This window comes from Bombina bombina, chromosome 2 (assembly GCF_027579735.1).
Source record: "Bombina bombina isolate aBomBom1 chromosome 2, aBomBom1.pri, whole genome shotgun sequence".
In the NCBI taxonomy this organism is placed as follows: Eukaryota; Metazoa; Chordata; class Amphibia; order Anura; family Bombinatoridae; genus Bombina; species Bombina bombina.
The window spans coordinates 203,209,943-203,236,090 of NC_069500.1; the positions used below are offsets into that span (position 1 = coordinate 203,209,943).

Below are 26,148 nucleotides of genomic sequence, written 5' to 3' on the forward strand. Positions count from 1 at the left end.
GGTTCCTCTCAGTCAGTTTCTGGGAGTGCGTCACGCCGCGCCACTCTAGCTGTTGCTAGGGGTGCGGCGTCTGCTTGCTTCTCCTTCCCTGCTCTTTGCCTGGGGTTGTGTCGGGTCCGGATGCGTGTGGCGCTGACGTCATTGATGCACGCTTCTGATGCCGGTCAGACCTTTGTGGCGCGAATCCTGCACCTATGTAAGTTTCACTACAACGATCTGTCACTGCCCAAGTATAGGTGTTACTTTGTGTGCTCCTGGGTGTAACAGATCGTTGTATTAATTTGCCTATTTGTGTATGATCCCTGCCTGTCTGACTACTCTGCCTGCTATACCCCTTAACTACTGGCTTGATATACTGCTGCTGAACCCTGCCTGTCTGACTACTCTGCTTATTAACCCCTGTTGTTCTGGATAGCCTCTTAGTTGCCGAACCCTGCCTGCCTGACCATTCTAGGGGTGTGCCCTTGGACTGCATTACTGTTGCCAAGTCCTGCCTGCCTGACCATTCTAGTGGTGTGCCCTTGAACTGCTTTGCTGTTGCCAAACCCTGCCTGCCTGACCATTCTAGTGGTTTGTTCTTGGACTGCTCTGCCGTTTCCGCTAGGGTCTGTCCTGCCTGTGGTGAGTGCCGCCTTCCTCATATTACTAACTTTCTCTGCTCTGGGATATTCCCTATCATTCCGGCTCGATGCCGGGATAACAAGACTACTGGCCGAGTTTGGTCTGATAGAGGAGTATCCCACGAGCATTACATTATACTTGGGCCATGGAGCCAGAGGAGGTGGCACGAGCTGTCTATCTTCAGGGACAGACTCTCCTTACTAGTTACAGCGAGGAATACCACTCCAGTTGTTTCACCACCAGTCCTTACTCCTAGTACTGTGACTTCTTCCTCTGCTTTTGGAAGTATACCCCGGATACCTTTGACTGACAAGTATGAAGGTACTACTGATTGCAGGGGCTTTCTTAAACAATGCAGGATGTACATCCGCAATCATCCTCACACCTTTTAGTCTCACCAGTCAAGGGTCACCTTTATCATTTCCTTACTGAAAGACAAGGCCCTAGCCTGGGTCTCTCCCATTTTGGAACAGAACGCTCCACTCCTGTATGATGCTGATGATTTCATTTCTGCTTTATCTGCTGTGTTTGGGACTTCTGGCCATACCTCTGTTGCAGAATATTCTCTCCTGGATCTCCACCAGGGCAATAGAACTGTGGCACAATTCGCAATCGAGTTTCGCACCTTGGCACTTGAAACCACTTGGGATGGCAGTGCTCTCATGGCAGCCTTTAGGAGGGGTCTCCATGAACGCATCAAAGATGAACTCACTTATCGTGATATTCCTTCTTCTTTGGATGACTTTATAACGCTTTGTATCAGTCTGGACTCTCACTTTCAGGAGAGACCAGCTGAGGGAGACAGAACAAGGAGGGTCCTTCCCTCCTGTCCTCCTGTTTGTCCAGTTTCGGCAGTATCCTCTACCCCTTCAGCAGCTCCAGTTACCTCAGTGGAGGAACCCATGGATCTCTCCTCCCTCAAACCTTCAGAGTCTGAAAGACAGAGGAGAAGAAGACTGAAACTATGCTTTTATTGTGGATCTAACTCCCACCAACTAAAGGACTGTGACATTCGGCCGGGAAAAGCCAATGCTTAGGGGATAACTCAGGGATACCTCTAAGCATGATCTCTACTAAATCCCCTCACTCCTCTCGGATCCTGGTACCTGTTACCCTTACCTTCCTTCAGAAAACTGTCCACACTCAAGCCTTCATTGATTCAGGGGCAGCTTGAAACTTCCTGGATCACCGTTTCATGATTCAAGCTGGCTTGCCTCTTTTGCAGAAAAGACATTGCCTCAAGATAACTACTCTGGATGGCACCCCCCTTGGTTCAGGCTTGATCCATTTTGAGTCAGCACCCCTGACCCTGACTGTGGGAGTCCTTCATAACAGCTGCAGTTCGAGGTCATTCATTCCCCAGCACAGCCTGTCATCCTTGGTCTTCCTTGGCTTCGGGTACACAATGCACAGTTCAACTGGGCTGAGGGACAACTGGCCTCCTAGGGTACCTCCTGTTTCCACTACTGCCTTGCTAAGGTTACTCCTCTGCTCCGCATTCCCATAGCCAGTATACAGACTACTTCAAACCTTCCTTCAGTATACGCAGACTTTGCGGACGTATTTGAGAAAAAAACAGCCAACGTGCTGCCACCTCACTGTCCTTATGACTGCAAGATCGACCTCTTTCCCGGAACCCCACTTCCTAAAGGGAGGACTTATCCATTCTCCAAGGCTGAAACCAAATCCATGGAGGAGTATATCCAAGAGAACCTAGCTAAAGGTTTCATTCGCCCATCCTCCTCTCCTGCTGGGGCAGGCTTCTTTTTTGTCCATAAAAAGGATGGTGGGCTCAGACCCTGCATCGACTACAGGGCCTTGAACAACATAACAATCAAGAATCGTTATCCCATACCATTGATCACCAAACTGTATGACTCACTCCAGGATGCTCGTTTTTTCACTGAATTGGACTTACGTGGGGCATACAATCTGATTTGCATCTTTCCAGGCCACGAATGGAAGACCGCCTTTAACACAAGATCTTGGCATTACACAGCCCAAAGGGCATTAAAGGTATTTGTAACGCCCCTGCAGTCTTCCAGGCATTTGTCAACGATATCTTCCGTGACCTCCTCAACCGCACTGTCATCGTCTATCTGGACGATATCCTTGTTTTCTCTTCCACTTTAGAGGAGCATCATAAACACGTGAGACAGGTGCTTCTATGTCTCAGAGACAATTCTTTAGTAGCCAAGCTAGAAAAGTGTGAATATGATCAAGTTCAGATCCATTTCCTTGGTTATGTCATCTCGAATGAGGGTTTTGCCATGGATCCTGCTAAACTCACCGCAGTTCTAGAATGGCCTCAACCTACTTCTTTAAAGGAATTACAGAGATTCTTGGGGTTCTCCAATTATTACCTCAAGCTTATAAAGAACTTTTCTCAAACAGTCGCTCCTCATACTGAATTGACAAAACGGAACAAAGACTGTAAACACTGGCCTCCCGAAGCCATAAATGCCTTCTCTTGTCTGAAAAGGCTTTCTGTTCAGTTCCTGTGCTCCGCCATCCTGTTCCTGACCTACAGTTCACTTTAGAGGTTGATGCCTCCAAGATAGGGGCTGGAGCAGTTCTTACCCGAAGGGATCCTTTGACTTCCAAGTCACACCCTGTAGCCTTTTTCTCTAAATGCTTTACTCCTGCTGAGAGGAACTACGATGTGGGTAATCGTAAACTCTTAGCCATTAAAATTGCTTTGACTGAATGGCGTCATTGGTTAGAGGGCACCACCAATCCCATTCAGATTCTCACCGACCACAAGAATCTGACTTACCTAGAGACTGCTCATCGACTCAATCCTCGACAGGCCAGATGGGCCTTGTTCTTTTCCCATTTTAACTTTGTGGTCTCTTATCTTCCTGGGACCAAGAACAAGAAGGCGGACGCCCTTTCCCGCCAGTTCCCTCACTCAAGTTACTCCTCTGAAGCTCCAATTGAACACATCATACCTCCTTCCTGTGTGGTTGCTCAACTAAATACCACCTTTCTGCAAAGATTGCAACGTGCCCAGTCTAGTAAACCTCCTGGAGCCCCTGTGGCCTCCGATATCCTCTTTGTACCTCTGAACCTACGCACTCCTGTGCTATCCTGGGCTCATGATAGTAAACTCTCAGGACATCCTGGTTTGACTAGGACTTGTGAAATTAAATGCTAAATTAACTTTTGATAATCATGGTACCATGCATATAATTACTTTAATGCATGAGACTGTTAGCTTTAATGGTTTGCTCGCTTAGATAATCGCCCTGTTACCTGATGCATAGCTTTGTCAGGGATAACCCTAGAAAGCTATATGCTAAAGTTGCGCTTAGATATTCACCCTGTTTTCTGATGAATAACCTAGTAAGTGATAACCTTAGAAAACTATATGCTAAAGTGGCGGTCATGACCACGGTTTTCAAGAACCATTTCGTTTTTATGATTGTTTTTACTCGTCCAATGTTTTAACATACTCCCTTTTTTTCTTTCCTCTTTTGATAGAATTGTAATACACAAAACTTCAATAGGAGCTGGCACTTTAACTACTGCTAATCATAGTGCTATACATGCAGTTCGTCTGATGAATCTGACTATTAACATTTATTGTGTAGCGGGGCAGCATTGCTTTATTGAGAGCTGATATTTAACCTAGTATGCTATTAGAGCTAAAGATTGTAGGTCAACAATACAGTTACGATTAAGATCTTATTTAACCGCTCCTACTGTAGGATTACATTTACCGCATAAATCTGACAGGTAGGTGTATCACTTTGTCACACTTGTGATTACCTCCCTGATTGGCCACCCGGTACATACCCCCTGACAGACTCCAATCATAGCACACATAATCGTCATGACGCCGTGATTGGTCTACTAATGATTGATGTCACATTTACGAAACAGCTGGATTGGTCAATGGCCCCTGAAAAGGAAGGTACTTTGGAGACACGGAGCCTTTGATAAAGCAGATGCGAAACACGCGTCAAGCATTCACACTGCTCCTTCTCTCCTCTCTATCTAGTTTAATTTGTTGGCCTTTATTGGCATATTTTGGTAGGACCTTTTTCCTAACTTTATTATATCGGCTGGTGGAGAGCCCTAGGGGATACTCAGACTTATATATGCAAAAGGGATTTATTTTTTTCCACTAATTGCTATCGCCCCATTAGCCCACCAGCGTTTCTTTAGGTCCTGTCTCTAGTATTGATTTATACTGACTTATATAGGAATCCCTTTCAGGGTTATCCTGAATTACTCTAGAGAGGAGCAGTGCATTATTTCTTTATTTTAGTGTATTAATTCTAATTTAGCTGAGTGGTATGGTCCACGATTATATATTAATATCAATAATCAAATGTTTAATCAATAAATAAAGGTTTTAATTAACTTTATCTATACCCTACTCCATGCATATTGTATACTTCCACCCTTTAAAGTGTGCTAATAATGCTTCTTTCTTTCTTTCTTTGTTACGTTTTGCTTCCCTGATACTGGCTGGTCTACCCTATGAGACGCTTTCTTTTCTTCTCTTTCTGTTCTAGCTGCTGATTGGTGACTGCAATATATATACTAATTGTCATTGGCTCACCCCTGTGTTCAGTTAGAAACCAGTAGTGCATTGCTGCTCCTTCAACAAATGATACAAAGAGAATGAAGAAAATTAGATAATAGAAGTAAACTGGAAAGTTTAAACAAGAAAACAAGCTTTTGTTAAAGGGACACTCAGGTTAAATTAAATTTTCATGATTCAGATACAGCATGTAATTTTAAACAACTTTCCAATTTACTTCCATTAAAAAAATGTGCACAGTCTTTTATATTTACAATTTTTGAGTCACCAGATCCTACTGAGCATGTGCAAGAATTCACAGACTATACGTATATGCATTTGTGATTGGCTGATTGCCATCACATGGTACAAGGGGAGTGGAAATATACATAACTTTGAAATGTGTTTTAAAAAAATATACTACTCATTTGAAGTTCAGACTAAGTGCTATTGCATTGTCTTGTTATCTTGCATTTGTTGATTATGCAAATCTAATGTGTTGACTGGTCCTTTAAAATTGTATGTTCTTTTTTTTTTTTTTTTTTTTTTTTTTTTTTAAAAAATAGTTTTATTTTACAGATAAGAAAGTTATACATCGTAAATGCACTTTTGTTAAGGTTACAATTCAATATGGCTTTACAGCTGTGTGGGTTGTACACATACAATGCTGTAAACAAATATGCATGTAGTGATAAAGGTAATAAACAATAAATCATATAGTAACATATTAAACGAATAAACAACATAAACAACACATTGTGCTTCCTGTTGTCCCTCATGTTTTCCCCCTCCAGTATCTCAAGGTCAGTTTCCACCTCTTCTGTCAGTATCTAGTGTCATATGTTTTGGTGTTTTATATCCTATTGGTATCAAACTTATTCCTCAAGTATTCTTCCCATAAAATCTTAATCTGTATGTACTTGTCTAACCTTCGTTGTTTAAGGTAGTGGTATTCCTCTAGCTGTATAGTGCGATTGCACTCCTGAACCCATAGTGCAGTGGTCGGGATTATAGAACTTTTCCAGTTCTTGGCTATTAGTTTCTTGATGCTGTTACTTGCTATGTTAAATAATTTAGTTTGTTCTGAGGTAAATTTTTTGGGGACTATGTGAAACAGCCACAAGAGTGGGTCTACTGGTAAGGCTTTATCTAGTAACTTTGATGTTTCCTTTGTGATTTCATCCCACATTGGGGTTATTTTAGGGCAAAGCCACCAGATATGTGCCATATGGCCGATTTGATCATGGCACCTCCAGCAGAGGTTGGAGGCTTCTCTGAATATTTTCTGGCATCTTGATGGAGTAAGATACCATCTATGGAGAATTTTCAGGTTTAACTCAATGAGGTTACTGGATGTGGCAGATCTCTTAATGGCTATAAATATCTTAGAGGCGTCAATGTGTGATATCTGAATTCCCAATTCCTCCCCCCATCTATTGATGAAGTGAGGGGTGTGACCTGGTGAATTTTGTTTCAGTAGTGCATAAATCATTGATAAGGTGTGTTTTGTAGGAGATTCTTTATGGCATAAGGACTCGAATGTCGTTAGTGGCCTCAACATATTCCTTTTATGCGGATATCCTGACAGGTAATTGTAACACTGCATATAAAAATACCAATCTCTGAAACAATTAAAGCCTTGTTCGGTTAGGGCTGTTCTAGGGAACAACTGAGTTTCAGTACCCAGGTGGCACATCATCAATTCCCTGTCCGGTTGTGTGTCATTTTTTATCTTTGCTACTAGGCCAGGGGCGAATTCTTTATTAGAGATGAAAGAGGTAAGGGGAGAGTAAGTGGACGAGATGTTGGGGTTCTCTACTAGTATCTTTTCCCATATCAGCATGGTCTCCTGTACTGTGTGTGCGACGTATATCTGGGGTGATCTATTAATTGATGGTGTCCAGCATCTTGTGCCTAAGTGCAATGTACCAGCTATGTCATGTTCGAGGCGAACCCAGATTTTAAAGTTAAAGTTAGTATACCAGTCCACTATTCTCTGTAAGTGTGTGGCCTTCCAGTATGCGACGAGGTCAGGTACCCCCATTCCCCCGTTATCTAGTGTCTGATACATGTCTTTCCTATTGATCCGTGCGTGTCGTTTGTTCCATATAAATTCAAATATTTTAGTTTGCAGGGACGTAAGAAAAGTGCGTGGAAGGGCTATGGGTAGTGTCTGTATGATATATAATATTTTTGGCAGGATACTCATCTTAATGGCACTGATCCTGCCTATCCAGGATAGAGGTTTTCTACGCCAGGAAGACAGGGTGGATACTATTGATGATTGAAGTGGTAGGAAATTTGTCTCGAATATTTGGGTAATCTTTGGGGTTAAAAATATCCCTAGATATTTCAATTTGCTGTTTTGCCACTTAAATGTACATATACGTGAGATAGGTATTAAATCCCCTTCTGGTATGTTTATGTTTAGGATTTCTGATTTATTCTGGTTGATAAGAAAGTTTGAAATCTTTCCAAATGCATCTAGCTGTTTCAATAATCCTGGTATAGATTGTCTGGGGTTCGTCAAGAAAAAGAGCACGTCATCTGCGTATAGAAGCATCTTATGTTGATGTCCCCTAACCTCAACTCCCTCAATGTCTACCGTGTGTCTAACCTTAAGTGCAAGCATTTCTATTACGCAGGCAAACAGGAGCGGGGACAGTGGACATCCCTGCCTGGTTCCGTTAGATATCACAAATGGGGCTGATAAAGATCCGTTTACCCGGATTCTAGCTGTCGGACAATGGTACATTGCGAATACCCTATCTACAAATGTCTCGCCAAGGCCCATTCTCATAAGGACCACCCGGAGGAACTGCCAGTTGACCCGGTCGAACGCCTTTTCAGCATCCGTGGATATTACCACAGTCGGAACACCGCGGTTATTAACATAATCTATCAAATTAAGGGCTCGTACAGTGTTGTCTTTGGCTTCCCTTGTGGGAACGAAGCCCACCTGGTCAGCGTGGATTAAATTTGGGAGTAAGGCGTTCAACCGGGTCGCCAGCAGCTTGGCATATATTTTCACGTCGGTGTTCAATAGTGATATCGGTCTATAGTTCTCGACTCTCGAGTGGTCCCTACCTTCCTTTGGGATTAGTGTTATGTGTGCAGCAAGGGAATTGCTAAGGAATGGTTCTTTACCGGAAATGGAGTTAAAGAGGGTCAGCATGTGTGGGGCTAGAATCTTACTGTATTTTTTATAGTAGTAGTTAGTGAAGCCGTCTGGGCCAGGGGCTTTTCCGGTCGGTAGGTCTTTTATGGCCAATAGGAGTTCTCTCATATTGAAGGGGGAATTAAGGGATTCTTTTTGTTCCTGGGTGATCTGTGGTATGTCAAAGTCCTTGAGGAAAGATTCTATGAGGTTAATATTAGTTGCGTCAGTAGGGGGAACAGTTGGTAAGTTGTAGAGGGACTCATAGTATGTGCGAAATGTCTCTGATATGCTAGAAGTAGAGTATACCATGCCTTTCCCTGGTCCACTGATAGACATAATATATGAGCGGTGAGTCCGTCGTTTCAATTTGCGTGCTAACAATCTACTACATCTGTTATCACTGTCATAATAAGTTTGTTGTAGTTTGAGTGCAAGTAGTTTGCAATCTCTGTCTAAAAGGGTGCCAACTATTTCCCTCTGCGTCTGTAAATCCTTTTTCAATGTTGTGTCTGTCGGTGTTTTTTTAAGTTTCTCCTCAGTCATAGTAATGTTATTCAGTGCGGTCTGTAGTGCGGTGCACTGTTGTTTATGGTTATGGGACTGTATACTGATGAGATCCCCTCTAAGTGTGCTTTTATGTGCCTCCCATATTAGTCTAAAATCATCTATGGATGCTACATTTAGTTGAAAGTATTCCTGCAGACGATTCTCTATTTTTTCTTGGTACAGTGGGTGGTCTAATAAATTATTGTCTAATTTCCAAAGAAATGTGGAGTGTGGGGCTGAAGGCCATTCAATAGAACAGGTCACCATAGAGTGATCCGTCCAGCCTGTGGGGATTATCGCTGACCTTATTGCCATGGACAAGCAGGACACGTCTAAAAGGATGTAGTCTATGCGGGAAAATCGGGAGTGTGGAAAGGAGAAGAAGGTATATTGGCGGTCTACCGGGTGATGTATCCTCCAGGTGTCGTGTACTGCTAGGTCTCTAATATGTTGTTTGATTCTATAAAGAACCCGGTTTGGTGTTGAGGAGAGCCCAGTTGATGTGTCTAATGCTGTGTTGAGGGAGACATTAAGATCCCCTCCTAGTATCAGTAGACCCCTTTTAATCTCAAGTATGGCATCCGAAAGGCGTTTGAAAAAGATGTCCTGCTGGGTGTTAGGGGCATATACACAGGCCATTGTGACTATTGTGTTATAGAGTTTGCCAGTCAAGATTAAATATCTGCCCTCTCGATCTCGTGTTAAGCTAAATAGAGTAAAGGGTATACCCCGTTTAATTAAGATTCCCACCCCATTAGTTTTACTATGGTTCGATGCGAAGTATGCCTCTCCAAACTTGTAACTAAATGTTTTGGGTTCTTTCTTGTGAAGGAAGTGGGTTTCCTGCAGCATTATGATATCTCCCTTGTTATCTTTAAAATCCTTAATAGCTATACTTCTTTTGTTTGGGGAATTAAGGCCCTTAGCATTAACTGTTATGATGTGCAACTGCGCGTTATTGGGAGCCATTATATGTCAGTATGATCATGATCTGTCGCTTGGTAGTGGGGCTAGTGTCCAACTGTTGAGAGTGGGGAGTAGTTGTCAGAGTGAGGAGCAATACCATATAAGTCAGTATGCAGGTATTAGAAGGAGTATGTGTGATTATGTAAGCACAATGTGTAAAACAAAAACAAACATCAAGGGTAACAACAACAAAAACAAAAGTTAACGAGTAAACATTAGAACATGTAAACACATCGCCGGAGCGGCTGAGGGATAGTCCCTCCGGCAAAACAGTTATCCTAATAGGATGTGGGGTCAGCCGGGTACTTAGGCCCAGGCAGATGTGGAATTATTTAACATCCATTGAAAGGATGATATAAATGGGTAATAGTAACATGGTTCATATATTTTTGCACAATGGAAATGGCCTGGTTATGGCAGGTTAAAGCTATACATATATAACGTAACTACTTCATATAGTCACTAGAATTGTCCTTGTGGGCGGTTCAAGCAAATGAATGCCTATAGTTAAAATAAACAACAACAGATAATAAAGGCATGACAAGTAATTTTTACACCAATCTCACCCAACCATGGACCTTGGGAGACAATTAAGTCCTTCAATAATACATCATGAGTTCAGTCTGTCTTTCCTCTTCTTATAAGCAACTTTGTGCCATTGTGTCCCTGCCAAGAGATGTGGTGGTGAAGCTGTTTTGTCAGGAGGTTTCTCAGATAGTTGAGGCGGCTGGATTGACAGGCCCAAGCCCTTAGAGAAGGACTCCAGGTCTTGAGGCCCTCTGTAGGTGTGAATCTGGCCTTCCTTAGATACCATCAAACTAAAGGGAAACCCCCAGCGATACTTGATATCATTCTCTTGTAGTGCAGTGGTGATAAATCGGACGTCTCTTCTACGTTGTAGAGTGCTTGGGCATAGGTCTGGGTAAATTTGTAGGGTATGATCCAGATACATTATTTTCCTCAGTTGTCTCGATTTGGACCAGATTTCCTCCCTGTCAGTGAATCTCAGAAATTTAAGGATAACATCCCTAGGGGGTGCACCAGTTGGTGGAGGTGGGCGCAGAGCCCGATGTACTCTTTCCAGTTCCATATCAGGTATATCTGGGTCCCCCATCAGATGGTGAAAGAGGTTCTGCATATATTCTCTAAGTTCAGAGCTTTTTATTGACTCTGGTATACCCCTTACTCTTAAGTTAGACCGCCGACTGCGGTTTTCGAGATCCTCAATTCTTTCTTGCATTGTCTCTATTTGTGAGGATTGAACGTTGGCATGTGTATCTAGGCTCCCCACCATTTCAGAGATGGTAGTTTGCATGTCTTCTACTTCCTCTACTCTGCACCCTAAGGCGTTTATGTCAGTTCTCATGGAGGTAAGCTCTTTGGTTATTAATGCTTTTAGTGAGGCAAAGTCCTCTTTTGATGGCAGGTTAGCAATGTCTTGTTTTAGTTGTGTAATATAAGAGGTAGCTATCTGTAATTCTGCAGCGCTTGATAAATCATGAGGGATCTCAGTAGTATTTGCAGTCTGATGTGCAGGGTTGGCTACTGTGTCTGGCAGTTGAAAAAATGTGCTCACAGAAACTGGCACGTTGGTTTGGCTTTTCGTGAGCTTCTCCCCTTTATTCAAGCGTTTAGTCGTCATGTTTTACTTAAGTAATAGAGAGTGTTCAGCTGACCTGTATGCCCTTTCCCAGGGTTATTGTTTGGAGGAGGAGATATTAATAATTCAAGTTGTTAGTGATGCCCCATTAAAGGTTTACGGTCAGATGTGGTGTGCATTTGTGATGATTTACTGAGAGCAGGTTGTACACTCCACACCATGTTACGTTAATGCTATTCAGGGTCTTATGTCTTCGGATCGGTGCTTTATGCCCTCCTCTCCTATCATAGTGAGGTCCATTTAATCATGCATGCGTTCGAGGTAACTTTTAAGCTTGTGGGCGTTATACTTCTTTTTCTGATGGTGCTAATATATAACATAAATGGCCCTTTATCCCACTGTGCGGTCGTTATGTGTTGTGGTTCATTTGTTTCAGCTTACCTCCATATATGAGCTGAGTCTGAGAGGGGCTCCGGTATCTGCGTCCGCATGGCTCGCACACGGCCCTTTCCAATATGGCGGCGGTCGTTTTTCCTTTGCGGCTAAGTAACGGTCCGTTTTTAGCTAAGTCGCATGTCAAATTGCCTTCATGCCATGGCGGTTAGTGTCCCCACATATTTAGGCGCCTGTGTACCACTTTGTAAGGCGATTCTTGCAGGTATATAGTCCTGGGTCTTTTTCCCCAGCACGGAGCTGATTCACGCTGCGGCCATTTGCCTGCACGGCTGAACTCCGCCCCCCCTAAAATTGTATGTTCTATCTAAATCATTAAAGAAAATGTTTGGGTTCATGTCCCTTTAAATACTTGAGGTTCCTATATGCCTAGCAAAGGGGAACCTCTTATGAGTAGAACAACTCCCCTATATTGTTATGCTGTGCTTTTGGCTTTATCCTGCATTTATTGTGCTTTTTGTGTAATGCTGTTGCATTTCATTTTATCCTTCCTAAATATAATTCTGATTAGTATTATTCCAACTCTAAATGTAGATCTCTATTTTGACATGGCCCGTTTTGCTGCTCTGTAAGCAACGCAAGAGTGTTCAGGTTTGGCCTGAACTAAAGGTGGCAACCCTAGATGTGGTAATAGTGGCATCCTTTAGTCACAGGGGGCTGAAAGTTTACGTTTACAGAATCATCCAATCCAATTTTTATTTTTTTTTAAGTTTAAAAGTTTTATTGTGACAAAAATAGGAATCTGACACAAAAAGAAACTTCAACAGAGTCAGCAATGAAGGAGGCACACAGGCCTCTACAATCTAACAGATAAACTGTAAAAACAAAAAGTGAATATCTCACCCGTATTTTATATGCATACAATAACAACTGATAATCTTAAATAGTGATTAAGGATGAGGAGGGGGGGGAGGTGCGGTGAGGTGGGGGAATAAAGGAGGAGGAGGAAGACGGGGTAGGTAGGGTACTTGTCTACTGGTAGTAGTCCAGTTTTAGGAGTTGGCTACAACGTTGGGTACCCAGGCAGTGTCATAATATGCTCCCCAGTCTGCCCAAATGAGCTCAAATAAGTCTGACCTGTCTAGTACTTGGAATATACCTTTCTCCATTGTGTAGATATATGCCATTGAATTTAATATCATGGGCCAGCTAGGTGAGGATGCGGATTTCCACGCCTTGGCGATTGCCGCCTTAGTTGCGGTTAATAGATATATGCATAAGTAAGCCTGGTGTTTAGGGAGAGAATGAGTACCAAGGTGGAGAAGGGCATTAGAGGGAGTCTTGGGGAGAGTTATACCCAGACCAAGTAGGACACGAAAACAGGAGTTCCATAGAGGTGCGATTTTTGGGCATTCCCACCAAATATGTAGAGTATCACCTATCTGTCCACAGCCGCGCCAACACAGAGGTGAGGCAGTTCCATACATTTTGCCCAGTCCTGTAGGGATATAATACAAGTGTGTCCGTAACTTGTAGTATGTCTCAAATAATGCAACGCAATGTAGGGCCTTTTTTGTGAGGGTTAAAGTAGATTGCCAAATTTGTGGAGAAAAAGTAGCATTAAGGAGTAGCTCCCATTTGATTAAGTGAGGCAGCTTGATGTCCCCTTCTGTGTTACCTATAAGGGTGTAGTGTAGGGATAAAGGTCTGCGTAATCTATTACCTTGTTGCCATACAGTTTCCCACAGTGTGCAAGGGCGAAACAATTCAGGTTTGAAGCCCCAGCTTGTCAGGAAGCTCTTCAGCCTATGTTCATATTTCATGTATAGGGGAATAGTAGAGTCAGCTTGTATTTCTTCTAACATACGGAACCTTGGTTGTGGGGAAGAGGACCAGAGGTCTGAAGCCACCTTCACTCCTAGCTGTGTCCACTTTTGGGGGTGGGAGTCAGGGAGACCTAAGAGTAAACCCGTGAGGGAGGTAACCGGAGAGGGGTGTGGGGCTATGTGAGGAAAATGTCTAATCTTGTCCCACATCCGCAAGCAATTAACAAATTATGGGGTTAGTGATGTTTAGGGTTTGTCGGGAGTGGGGAGGGATCCATATTAAGTCATTTAGATGTATGTGGTGCGGTAAGGTGGCCTGTTCAATAGATTTGCTAAGTGAGTTTGTTGCTCCCTATTGGGAGATATGTGGCAACATTGCCCGCTCATAGTAACGGAAAATAGAAGGGGAGGCTATCCCTCCATGATGTAGAGGATTTTGTAGAATTTTATGTGCTACTCTAGGGGGTTTATGCTGCCAGATGTATTTGGTAAACCCACTTTGAAACTGATGAAGCAAGTATCTGGGGATTCTAATGGGGAGACATCTAAAGAGATATGTTATTTTAGGTAAAATGGACATTTTGAGGGCTGTGAGTCTACCTATCCAGGATATGTATGTATAGTCCCATTTGTTTTTCAGGGTATGGAGTTCGGATAGTAGAGGGTGATAGTTATCCTTGATGATCTGAGGTATGGTATGATAACTTAACCCCTAAATGAGTAACAACATTTTTAGCACAGTTGACCTTGTGTTGATTTTTGAGGCATTGGACCATGTAAAAATTTCAGTTTTATCTATATTCAGTTTGTAAAAGGACAGATGACCAAAAGAATCAAGGATATTCTTGAGCTTAGGAAGTGAAGACAAAGGGTCTGATGAGATAATTGTGACATCATCAGCGAAAAGGGCTATTTTGTGATTTGTACTATGTAGGGTGATGCCATTGATATGTTTATCCGATCTGATTTTTTCTGCAAGGGGCTCAATTGCCAAGGCAAATAATAAGGGTGAGAGGGGGCATCCCTGTCTAGTTCAATTAGAAATTGAGAAAGAGGGTGAGTAATAACCTAGTCCTTTAACCGACGCTGTGGGAGTAGAGTATAGTGCTTGAATGGCTGTCTGGACACTCTCTGGGAAACCAAAGGTTTTAAGGACCTCCCATAAGTAGCTCCATCTGACTCAATCAAAAGCCTTTTCTGCATCCAATGAGATGACAGAGAAAGGCCTGTTCAATCTGGTAGATTCAGTGAAAATATTGAGTAATCGCCTAGTGTTGTCGGGACCTTCTCGGTTGAGTATAAACCCTACTTGATCTAGATTGATGAGATGGGGAAGTAAGAGAGAAATACGGTTGGCTAATAATTTAGCGTAGATTTTTACATCTAAATTAATCAAGGAAATTGGCCTATAGCTGGAGCAGAGAGATGGGTCTTTCAGAGGTTTGGGGATGGTAATAATCGTGGCTTCCAAAAACTCGCTAGAGAACTTGCCTTCCTTTTTAGCGAGATTAAAGAACTGAAGGAGTAAAGGCGAGAGTTCATTAAGATATGTTTTATAAAAAAACGCCGGAAACCCATCTGGGCCTGGAGTTTTGAACGCTTTCATATTTTTAATGACACCTTTAATTTCCCTAAGGGTAAAGGGAGTTGTGAGGGAATCACGATGTTCGTCTAGGAGAGTTGGAAGCTTTAATTTTTCCAAAAACGCTCTAATGTCCGAGGGAGTGGCTAATGCGTTATCTGCTGACTCTTCTATATTATATAGTCCCGAATAAAATTTAGCAAAACACGTGCCTATTTGCGATGGTAGTTGGTAAGATTGTATGTGATGGATTCTAGTGGTACTTGTTCTATGTCTTAACTTATTGGCTAGGAGGGTGTCGGCTTTATTACTCTTATAATAGAAGAGTTGCTTCAGTTTTAAAAGATTGGATTGGGTGTGTTTTAATTCAAGTGAACATATATGTTTCCTAAGTTTTGTGATTTGCTCCGTAATGGAGACCGAAGGTAAGGTCCGATTAGAAAGTTCTAGGCGGCGTAATTCAATGTGGGACTGGGATAGGGACAGACCAGACTGCTTTTTCAAGTAGGCTTGCCTCCTGATAATAAGGCCCCTAATGGTAGCCTTAGCGGCTCCCCAGAGAGTGTTATCTCTGACCATCTTTTTATCATTTGTTTGAGAATAGAACCTAATGTCCTTTCTAAGTTCCTCTCCGAAGGGGACATCTGAGAGAACCTAATGGGGGAGGCGCCAGGAAAATTTAGACCCAGATTTTTCCGTCAAATTAAGAGCTGCTATCACAAAATCATGGTCTGACATGGGCACAGAGATATTTTAGCGTTTTTGACCAAATCTAACGTTTCCGCAGAGCAGAAAATATAATCCAACCTAGTGTATATTTTATGTGGGTGGGAGTAGTGGGTGTAGTCCCTATCTCTGGGGTGTAGGGATCTCGATATGTCATAATAATTGGATTGGATGATGGTCTGTCTGAAGGCGGACGAGAGTTGTGTGGAGTGGGAAGTCTGATGCTTGGGTTTATTGGTCTTTCTGTCAATGGTGGGGTCCCAAGTCATATTGAAATCGCCTGCTAGTATAACCAATTTTCACTCTGTCTACTGCTAGAAGTGTTCATTTTAAATATTTGGGTTGGTGGGAGTTTGGAAGGTAGACAGATACCAGTGTATAGGGAACATGATCAAGTTCGCAGACTAAGATTAGGTACCTGGCTTGGGGGCTCTTTAATGACCTGAGTGCACTGGACAGCTAATCTCTTATGATCAAAACTGCGGTACCCCTAGCTTTTTGGGAGAATGAAGCACACTCTAACACAGTGTAATCTTTGGATATTGTATATTGGGGGCCATCAGAAGTTCAGTGGGTCTCCTGAAGAAATACATCAGTGTTGTGGTATTTGAGAGACCTGGCTAGAACACTTCGTTTGTGCGGGGAGTTTAAGCCTCTAACGTTGTGTGTTAGGAGCTTAAGTGAGGGCACGTTGGTTAGTGGGAACGGGTGGGAGTCGGAAAAGAGGGTTGTGTAGAAGGTAAGGTAGGTGGGGTTAGGGAACAAAGGAATATGGGGAAGGGGGAGTGGTGGAAATAGTCTGCCTTAGCGGAACCCTAGCATGGGTTTCTGTTGGGGGGGGAGAGAACAACAGTAAGAAGCAGAGGTCAACCATGTCAACCCTGCTTCGCAGACTGAACTTATTTAAACTTGTACTAGCAAAGGTGCAATAAGATAGATAAAAATGAACAGTGCAATCAATGAACATAACTGGGGTATGCCTCGTAAAGGGCTTACAAACATTTAAACTAGCATTCACTGTTAGGCATTCTCCATAAAAAAGAAGTCCAACACTCTCTAAACAGCAACATCATAATGTAGAAAAAGGAAAAAGAGTGATGGAATTCAAGTTGGGCTTTGAGGTGGATTGGTTTTTGGCCTTTTTGCTCTTTGCTCCTTAGAAGTCCATTCAGGAGCTGATGCTCTCAATTTCGGGTGAGTAACTGGTTGTGGAGGAGACATATCTGAATGAAGACCCCAGGATGAAAGAAGAGTCAATCCCTGATGTAGAGTAGATATCACGTGAGTTTGGTTATCTTTCGTGACAACTAGGTTAGTTGGGTGGCCCCAGCGGTATTTGATGTTAGCCTTACAGAGAGTTAATGTGTGGCTGGTAGGTTTTGCAATACTGCAGGGTATGTATAGAGAGATCCGGCAGGAGTATAATGTCACTGAACTTCTCTGACAGGGACGGCATCCTGAACGCCGCCTGCATCAACCTGTCTTTGTAGACATAACTATGGAAGCAGACTATTACATTACTCGGTTTCTCCATAGGTACCGATCTGGATCTCAAGACTCTGTGAGCTCTCTCTATCATAGTGTCAGTTAAGCCTTCCGGGGTACCTATGAGTTTACCATAAAGTTCTTTTAGGAATATTTGCAAGTCAGGTGTCCCAACACTCTCAGGAATCCCTCTGAAGCGTATATTGTTCAGCCGGGATCTATCTTCAATGTCTGCCATTTTAAACTCCAGTTGTGTTAATTGCTTTGCTAGATTTTCTGTGTAGGATAGAAGGCTGGTCTGATCGACCACTATGTTGTCTTGTTTACGTTCAAGTGCGTCAACCCTTTCGCCTATCTCAGAGATGTCTTTCTTCAATTCTGCAGAAGTTTGTTGGATCTCTTGAATGATGGAGCGTGTCTGGTTAGCTAGCATCCTCTGTAAGGTAGATTTCATGATAAAATGATGTGAAGGGGCTGCAGAGTAGACACTAGACATCATTGGGTGATTCAGGGTCACTGAGCTCTGCATTCGAATATATAGTAGAAACCTTTCCAGATTCAGTAAAATGGTCGTATACTGTTTTTTTGGTGACAGTGGGGGTTTTCGTTTGTCTCCTAGATGTATGAGGCGTCTTTCAGGGTTACAAGGTCAGAATTAAAAAGTGTTAAATGGCCCTGCAAAATTACCCTTTAAAAGACAAATTAACTAGAATAGATTGTGTTATTTTACATTTAGTAGCTGCGGAGCAGGGATGGGTGACCTTTTATCGGGGCTCCTAGGACATAGTAGTGAACTCACTAACAAGATAGGAAGTAATCCTGGTTCTGAGAGGAAAGTTAGCTAGTATAAGCTATTACCTGGGGCCGGAGGGGAGAAGGCAGAGCGTTTAAGGCTTAAATTGAGGGGGGTTAGCAAGCCGACTACACTCGTATTAACAGTCTACCAATGCCTTACAAGTGGGACTAGCAAAAATGGGTAACTAAGAATATTATGATCCCAAGCCCTAACAGCGCTCAGCACTCATCAAGGGCCAATTGGTCCCCTCTCGACTCGGGGAACAGGGGATACGACCCGAAGGAAGGAGAAAGGGGAAGTGGAAGTGACCAACCCAGACTAGCTGGGTCGGAAAGGGTGAGTCTCGAGGGGGCACACTTATTACAGTACCCCAAGGGGGATTACAATTTTAAGCACAACAAAAACAAGGTACAAGAGAGCCAACTAATTGTAAGAGTATCTCAACCCTGGAGGCCTGTAAAAGCAAGTGTATAAGTATAAAATGACACTACACTTTGGGCTACTGACTCAAAGACAGCAAAGCTGTTGCAGCAGCTATAGAAAGATAAAACATACATGAGTGCAGCACAAATAGTAAACAGTAAGTCCAGGACGGCCCTTGTGGAGGCTGCTATTAGCAACGCTGTAGGGAGGACACATTCTTACGTGTCCTAATACGGGTGGAAATGTGAGCAGTCACTCCTTTTTATATTGCAAAAGAGGACTCACGTATAAGAAGCCCTAGGTGACTCAACGTGGACAAAGGAAGTCTGCTGTGACAGGGAGGGTAGGTACCCTCAGTGCTATGAGAAGTCCTGCAAGGTTCACGGGCGGAGAGGGTGGCCAAATAGGAGAGATAAGTGGTATTCCCAGAAAGGTCACCATAGGAAATATGGACCATTAAGAGCGCCCCCCTGCTGGTGGTGTAGGCTGAAGGAGGCCTGGGACTCAAATGGGCTATGATGCAGGCTAAAATTGCAGCTTTGAAAGGAGGATCAGAGTGTGTAGATGTAGCTGGGGAGGGAGGAGTAGGCCTTGGTATATAAGTCCTACATCAGCATTAATATATGTTGTAACCCCTGAACTTAACAGCAGAGTTTTAGGGTGCACTGATTTCACTATCCCCTTGGAAGTCTTTGATTACTGGCCTTTACAGTGTGTGTGGCCCAGCTTTATACCAAGTGCCTGCTTGTGGGCTATGTGTAGATTAAGGTGCTGCGCATTTGCCGGGTTAAAATGGCGGCCTCCCCTTCACTGTATTTGTCACACTGGGTACTTGATTCCGCCACTGCCCACACTTTACCTTTATGGCAGATGTTCCAGATGAGTTCAGGAGACTGGTTGTCCTTTAAAAAACGTGTATCCGATGATGACGTGTGGGCCGTCTACCTGGGGGCACTTCACTGAGTAGTCTGCTGGATTTAGCTGCAGTACTCTGTCCCCGATGTCTCCAATGACTCCTGTGATTCTCTGCACAGCAACTCTGGAGCAGAGCCCCGACCCTCCGGAGTTCTAGAAGTAGCGTGTACAGGCGGGGAGCCTGTAAGCTGGGTGCAGCGTTGGATACAGAGCCCGGATAAGCCGTAGGAGTCTCCACTTCTAGTAGATCCACCTGTCCTCAGTAGTTACCGAATCTAGAGCGGAGCCCCGACCCTCCGGATCGGCAATCAGCAAGTATGGAGATGTTGTGAGCCTGGATGACCCCACGCTGGTAGGCCTCACTCACTCTGTGTCGCAGTTCCACTGAGGGTGGTATAACAGGCAGCCTCTGTGTGCCAAGTGTTGCTCTGATGCCCCGTACCTTAATCAGGGAGACTTAGCCCAAAATTTGTCTATAAAATCAGGTATTAAGAGCTCTTTAACGGAACTCCTCTAGAATGTGACCACTCTCACTAGCGATTGACTCCGCCCCCCCAATCCTCTATTTTTTTAATAATAGCAGCTATGCAATGTCTTTGTAACATTTAGAGTTCTAGTTCTAATTTTTACCTTGGGGCCTGTTTAGTGTGGATATAGCTATTTTGAAATCTTTATTAAAGCATATATGTTGAATTCTTTATGCAATGTAAAGGTTGTACTGTCACTCAAATTCGTGAACCTGCTTTAAAGTGTTTTAAAATGTCTGTAATTGTGTTAATAAACCTCAATAAAAAAAATCTTTTGGAAAGGTAAACTGATATTAAATGTGGGACAACAAAATCTGGGTTTGAAATAATTAGGGAATACTAACTCCTGTGCTACTATTTGCTATGTGCGCCATAGTGAAATTTATGTATAAATTCAATGAGGATCAAACATGTAAAAAAAGCTCCAGCACATGAGTGTAAAATCAACTCAGAAGCAAAGGGGTTAAACACATGTTAGATCTATGTGCATGCCACCTGAATATTTTGGAGATTGTGAATGAGTTATGTGCATAATATATCTGGCTTAGGATTTTGCATACCGAAGACTTTGGCAGCTTCATCATCCTCCAAATGTTGACATTGAATGTCCAAAATGTTAAGATTCTGAAATGATGGTAATGCTGAAGCTGGAAACAAAAACAAATACAAAGATACTAAATCTTAAGTAATATATGCAAAAATGTAATGAGGCAAATGTGCTTTCATAATTTATAGACTTAAAGGGACATTGTAATGCAAACCTTAAAGGGTCTAAATGCTCCAGTTGTTCCTTGGTAACTATGTAGTTAAACCTTGCAACTCTTGAGTAAGACAAGGCTGATAAGCCAGTTGGAACTGAAAACATGTGCTCTGACTGAACTTTAGTTATTAGTTTACCCCATTTGCAGGGCTTAGTAAACACATAGGACAGGGCTAGACAAATTTGTTTAAAACCAAGGAGCCAGTTCATAAATTTAAAAGCAAGCTACTTTCTTTTGTCCATCCTTATGAAATATATATATATATATATATATATATATATATATATATATATATATATATAGTAGTTATTAGTCCAGTAGTTTTGCGGTATGCAGTAATACCTTTTTTTATTGGACTAACATCACATACTAAAACACCAGCTTTTGAGAGTTACCTCTCTTCTTTAAGTATTCCTCAGGTATTCCTCAGTATTGCTTCAGACCTGAGGAAGAGAGGTATCTCTCGAAAGCTTGTCTTTTACTATGTGATGTTAGTCCAATACAAATGGTATTACTGCACACTGCAATACACTTGTTATGTTATATATATATATATATATATATATATATACACACACACACACGTGTGTGTGTGTTCTTTGCAGGGGGACCTGATATGTTGCATTGACGCTTTATCTGTCCACACTGTTAGTGACAGTTCTAGACAGCAATGCAGATGAAATCATATGAAGTGATATTAACTCCCTCTCATCTAACCCTATGTGGTTTCATTCGTAAAAAGGCTTTGCAGGAGGTTTTGGGAGGGGGGCTTGGCGAAGTTGGATTTGTATTCCACAGCTGCACAGCCTAGAAAGGATCCAGCCTTGCAAGCATACATTTTAGGTGAGTCTGGTTGCCAATGCCTTGACCATTATATGTCGATACGCGTAGGCTGTTTGAACCATCTGGTGAGTACCTTTTTTTTCCTCAGTTTTATATCTATTCTTTACAGGGTTGCACTATTTTGCATTTTGTTGTGTGTTTTTTTCCTTAGGTATCTACCTAGAGAGAAGATGTTCCGTATCTAATCATCATTGAATTTTTTCGGCTGTGGATTTTTAGGATCTGATCCCTCTTCTCCAATAAACGTTTGCTTTGGTCTATTTAGGACTTTGGTTTGAACTTTTAGTGCCGGCATGTACTTTATCTATTAGACCTGCTATACCTAAGGTGCCTTTAGGAATTTTATGCTAGCACATTTATGTGCATATTGTGTTACTTTTTAGATTCTATGCTTGTGTTTGTGAGTTGATATATGTAATAGTAAACCTCTCTTTTAGACACGATATGCCATTTATCCTTTTTTAAAGGAACTCCCAATTTTTTAGTTTTTAACTGTTTATTCTAATGTAGTCATTTGTTTTCTTTTGTAAGATGGTAAGAACCCACAAGATCATCACATACCAGAGCTTTGAACCCTCCCACTCTCCAGAATCCCTTAGTCAAATGCTTGCCTTCTTGATGGATTGAGGTGAAATATTGTGCTAATCATCAATGATACTGAAATGGATTCTCTAACTTATTAATTAAGACCCTATTTCTTCCTCAGAGGGCCTACAAACAGGACAGAAAGGTAGACAGGAGTTTTCATCCAGGCAGTGAAAAATCTTCCAGTGCAAATATATCACAGGAGGATTCACAGATGAAATGTGGGTATGTCAGCAAATCCCCTGTTCTACAGAGTGCTGCTCCTTGTATGCTGGCACTGTGCCACAAGTGAAATGTGGGTTCATTCACCAATCTTCTGGCTGTGAGTGGCAATGCGGTAATCGATTCTTGGCACTGTGCTCACCCTGCCTTATTAATGAGATAGATAGTTTCGGACTATCGGATGGAGTGTAAGGCAATTGGATTAAAATATAACTTTTAATAGAAATATTAAAATAATGTATTTACACAAGGACACACATTTAAAATTAACGTTAGTATCATATCAGTATATGTACTGGGTGTAACACCGCCCGTGGGGGTAAATTTCAGGTTTGATAATAAAGAGATAGATATTCTTCAGTGATTTGGGCTTTTGTAATGACTTATTGGTAATACCAATCTAGCCCATAAAACTGCAGTGATAGGTTAACTGGGCTGGTAATATCTCAGCCAGTATAGTTAAATCAAGGTGGCTGTAGTAGACTGCTGTACTTTAGTTTTGCGACCTTTGCCAATACTGGATACTATAAATTGAAATATAGTGGAGTCTTAAAGGTTATAGGCCAAAATAATTTTTGATGTATATTGTGGCTTAGACGTATAGGTAAAAATGAAGTCACTGACTTTCCAAGTGAAGGGTCTATGTCAGTTACTGTAATTTTTGCTCCCTATCTGGCGGGATATCACTCTCCACTTAGGCGGTTGATGTGTGGAACATTGGTTAGAAGGCTGTCTGTCCTTATAATAAAGTTTAAGAATACAGATTATCATCAAACATAAATAGTAGATTGGCTCCCTACGTTATCAAGAATGAATATGGTTTAGTATATCTGTAACTGACTGGCCTGTACCACAAAATGTTAATAAATCTAGCTGTCACAGTTTATTTCTATAAAATAGTTCTAAAGTCACCAGGTTATAAGTTTATTTAGCATATGCCATATGTTTACAAGTTATCATAGTGTGTTGGATTTAGTGTTAATTTACAGCATGAGGTACATCTATGCAAGTTGCATTAACACTCCGAAACTATCTCATTAATTTAACCAGCAGGAATGTGAGTGCTATCTAGGTGTACTTCAACATCAGTTTTTTACTGATTTCTTTTAGTTGTAATTCCAGTACACAGCACCTCTGTCTCTCATTCTTTGATTTCAGCATATTAAATTAGCTGATTAATTATATAGAAACTAAATTCCTGCATTGACACTTTAGTAGTGCCTTAGTAACAATCTTTTTGCTCCTAAGCCTCACCCTGCCTTATATTTGCTCGTCTACTGGATTTATTCTTCTGGAACTGAAGTGAGCACAGTAGAGGCAGGTGCTGGCAGGTAAGTACAATGCACCTCATAGCCTACTGGCTATGCACATGAACATGTACACATATTTCACATAGCCTGTGGATAAATATTCACACACCACACAACTTTATTCACAGTTTGGGCTTATTTTAGGTACATTTTCTGAGGTTCTGCCTCTCTAAATTTAGAGCTACTTAGTTTAGCGCTCCCCTGTGCTACTGGAGCTACTGCAGCAGACATTACTTCTCCGTCCTGTGCTATTATCAGGATTTCTTAATCAGATACCAGGGATCCGTACTAGTGCTCTTGAATAAAGCTGCTGTGCTGGGGCTTAATATTTTGGTGGGCATTTAGAGCATCGTCTGGTTCATCCTTCTTTTTCACTGAAGTGCAGTAGCCATTTTCACCTGTTAGAGAGGTACTTCAGAGGCACGGAAGGTGGTAAAACTCTCTCTGTCTTACCAAAGCTTGACTTGACCCTTTATGCTCCAGGATTAATTATTTGCTTAGGCATTAATTATTAATGGGGTTGCAAATTATTCTGTACAATTTAAATCACTGTATTCCCTATTCCCTAAGGACTCAGTTATACATTGTGCCTTTATCTATATTGTTAAGCTATCATATCTTTGATATATCAGCAGTTTTTTCCTTTCTGTTAACCTTATATACTAATATGGAGCAATTAGGTGCAGTTCAGGTCTCTGGACCATCCGCTGACCCTTTGGAAGGGCGATCTACTGACCATTTAACTACTTGCAACCCCTGTTTACTCTGTAAGGATGATTTGATGTGTCCCACTGCTCAGCTATGCACCTTTTGTACAGGAGCCACGGCTAATTCTAGTCAATATACTACAGTGTTTTCTTATTCACAGAATTTCTAGGGGCCTGCATTGCCCAGCCCTATACCCCAGTAATTGCAACTGAAATTTCTTCTAAAATTTAAGGAGTACATTCACTAAGCTATTTCTGAGTTAATGACTGCTATATCTCTAGCGGCTTAATGCAGACACATACATGAAACAAGTGGTGATCATTCTCAGACCTTAAGCTCTTCTGGGATTTCTCTTAAAGACAACCCTCTTCAATTCCCTTCTGACACAAGGGGTACTTGAATCTGAAAATTTCTCTTCTGAGGATGGATTGTCAGATACTCAGGTTTCATTTAGTCTCAAGCTGGAACATATTAATGCTCTTTTAAGGGAAGTTTTAATTGCTTTGGATGTTGATGATCCTCCTACTTCAGACAATCAGCCTGTTAAGAGAATTAATAAATTCTTTAAGGCAACATCTAAACAGCCTTCTTTCTTCCCTGTTCCTGACTCAGTTTCTGAGATAATTTCTAAGGAATTAAATAAAACAGGTGTTCCCTATATTTCCTCTTTCTTCAACTAAAGTTAAGATTTGGGAAACAATTGTTAAAGTAGATGGGAGAACAATACCTCCTTCAAGGATTCCATGGAAAGAAAATTGGAAAATTTCCAGTTATCAGATTTTACAGTCAGGTGTGGCAACCTTTCTGAACTAGTAATTAAGCATCTCTGGAAGAGATCCAGGATAATTTTAACTAGATTTATTTGTGATACAGTAATTGAAATGCTAAGAGTCCTGATATAGCATTTCTAGCAAGACATGCCTTATGGCTAAAGCTTGGTCAGCAGACATAGTCTCTAAGATTAGACTGTTATCACTTCCTTTTCAAGGAAAATTTCTCTTTAGCTCAGGACTCGATGCAATTATTGCCACTGCATCTGGAGGTAAAGGATCCTTCTTGCCTCAAGACAAAAAAATATAAGGGCAAACAGAAACCTTTAGCATGTTTTGGTTACTTTCGACAGTCAAAGAAAATCAGAGAGCAACATCTTACTCAAAATGTTCCCATAAACTTCTTGGAAGTCCAATGCTTCCTGGTCTAAAACCAAACAGTCCAAGAAGCCATCTCCAACCTCCAAATCTGCATGAAGGTGCATCCTCCTGTCCAGATCAGATTCTGGTAGGGGGCAGATTCAATCTTTTTCTGTAGGCATGGAAAAGATCTGTTTATTATCCTTGGGTACTGGACATCATTGCTCAAGGGAATCAAATAGGCTTTCTTTCAAAGTCCCTGAATGGAAGATCCCTCTTGTCTGAAGTTTCTCAAGATCCTGTATTAAGGCCAAAGCCTTAATAGCTTGTGTTCAATATCTAGATTCAATGGGAGTCATAGTCCCAGTTCCAGCCTCAAAGCTAAATAAGGATTTCACTGCAATTTGTTTATAGTTTTTATAGAGTGGTTGTTCTCTTCTTCAATATGCCTCTTACTGCTGCTCAGTGCCTGGAAGAGGTGGGTCTAATGCT

General features: G+C 41.9%; 1 protein-coding gene across 1 annotated transcript in view; it reads right to left on the minus strand.

Moving 5' to 3' along the window:
* Positions 1–26,148, minus strand: part of NAIP (NLR family apoptosis inhibitory protein) — a 211,543-nt gene that overhangs the window by 11,625 nt on the left and 173,770 nt on the right. Inside the window, exon 13 of the mRNA XM_053699711.1 lies at positions 20,658–20,744. Coding sequence (XP_053555686.1) covers positions 20,658–20,744 — 87 coding nt within the window. The remainder of the gene's footprint in view (positions 1–20,657; positions 20,745–26,148) is intronic.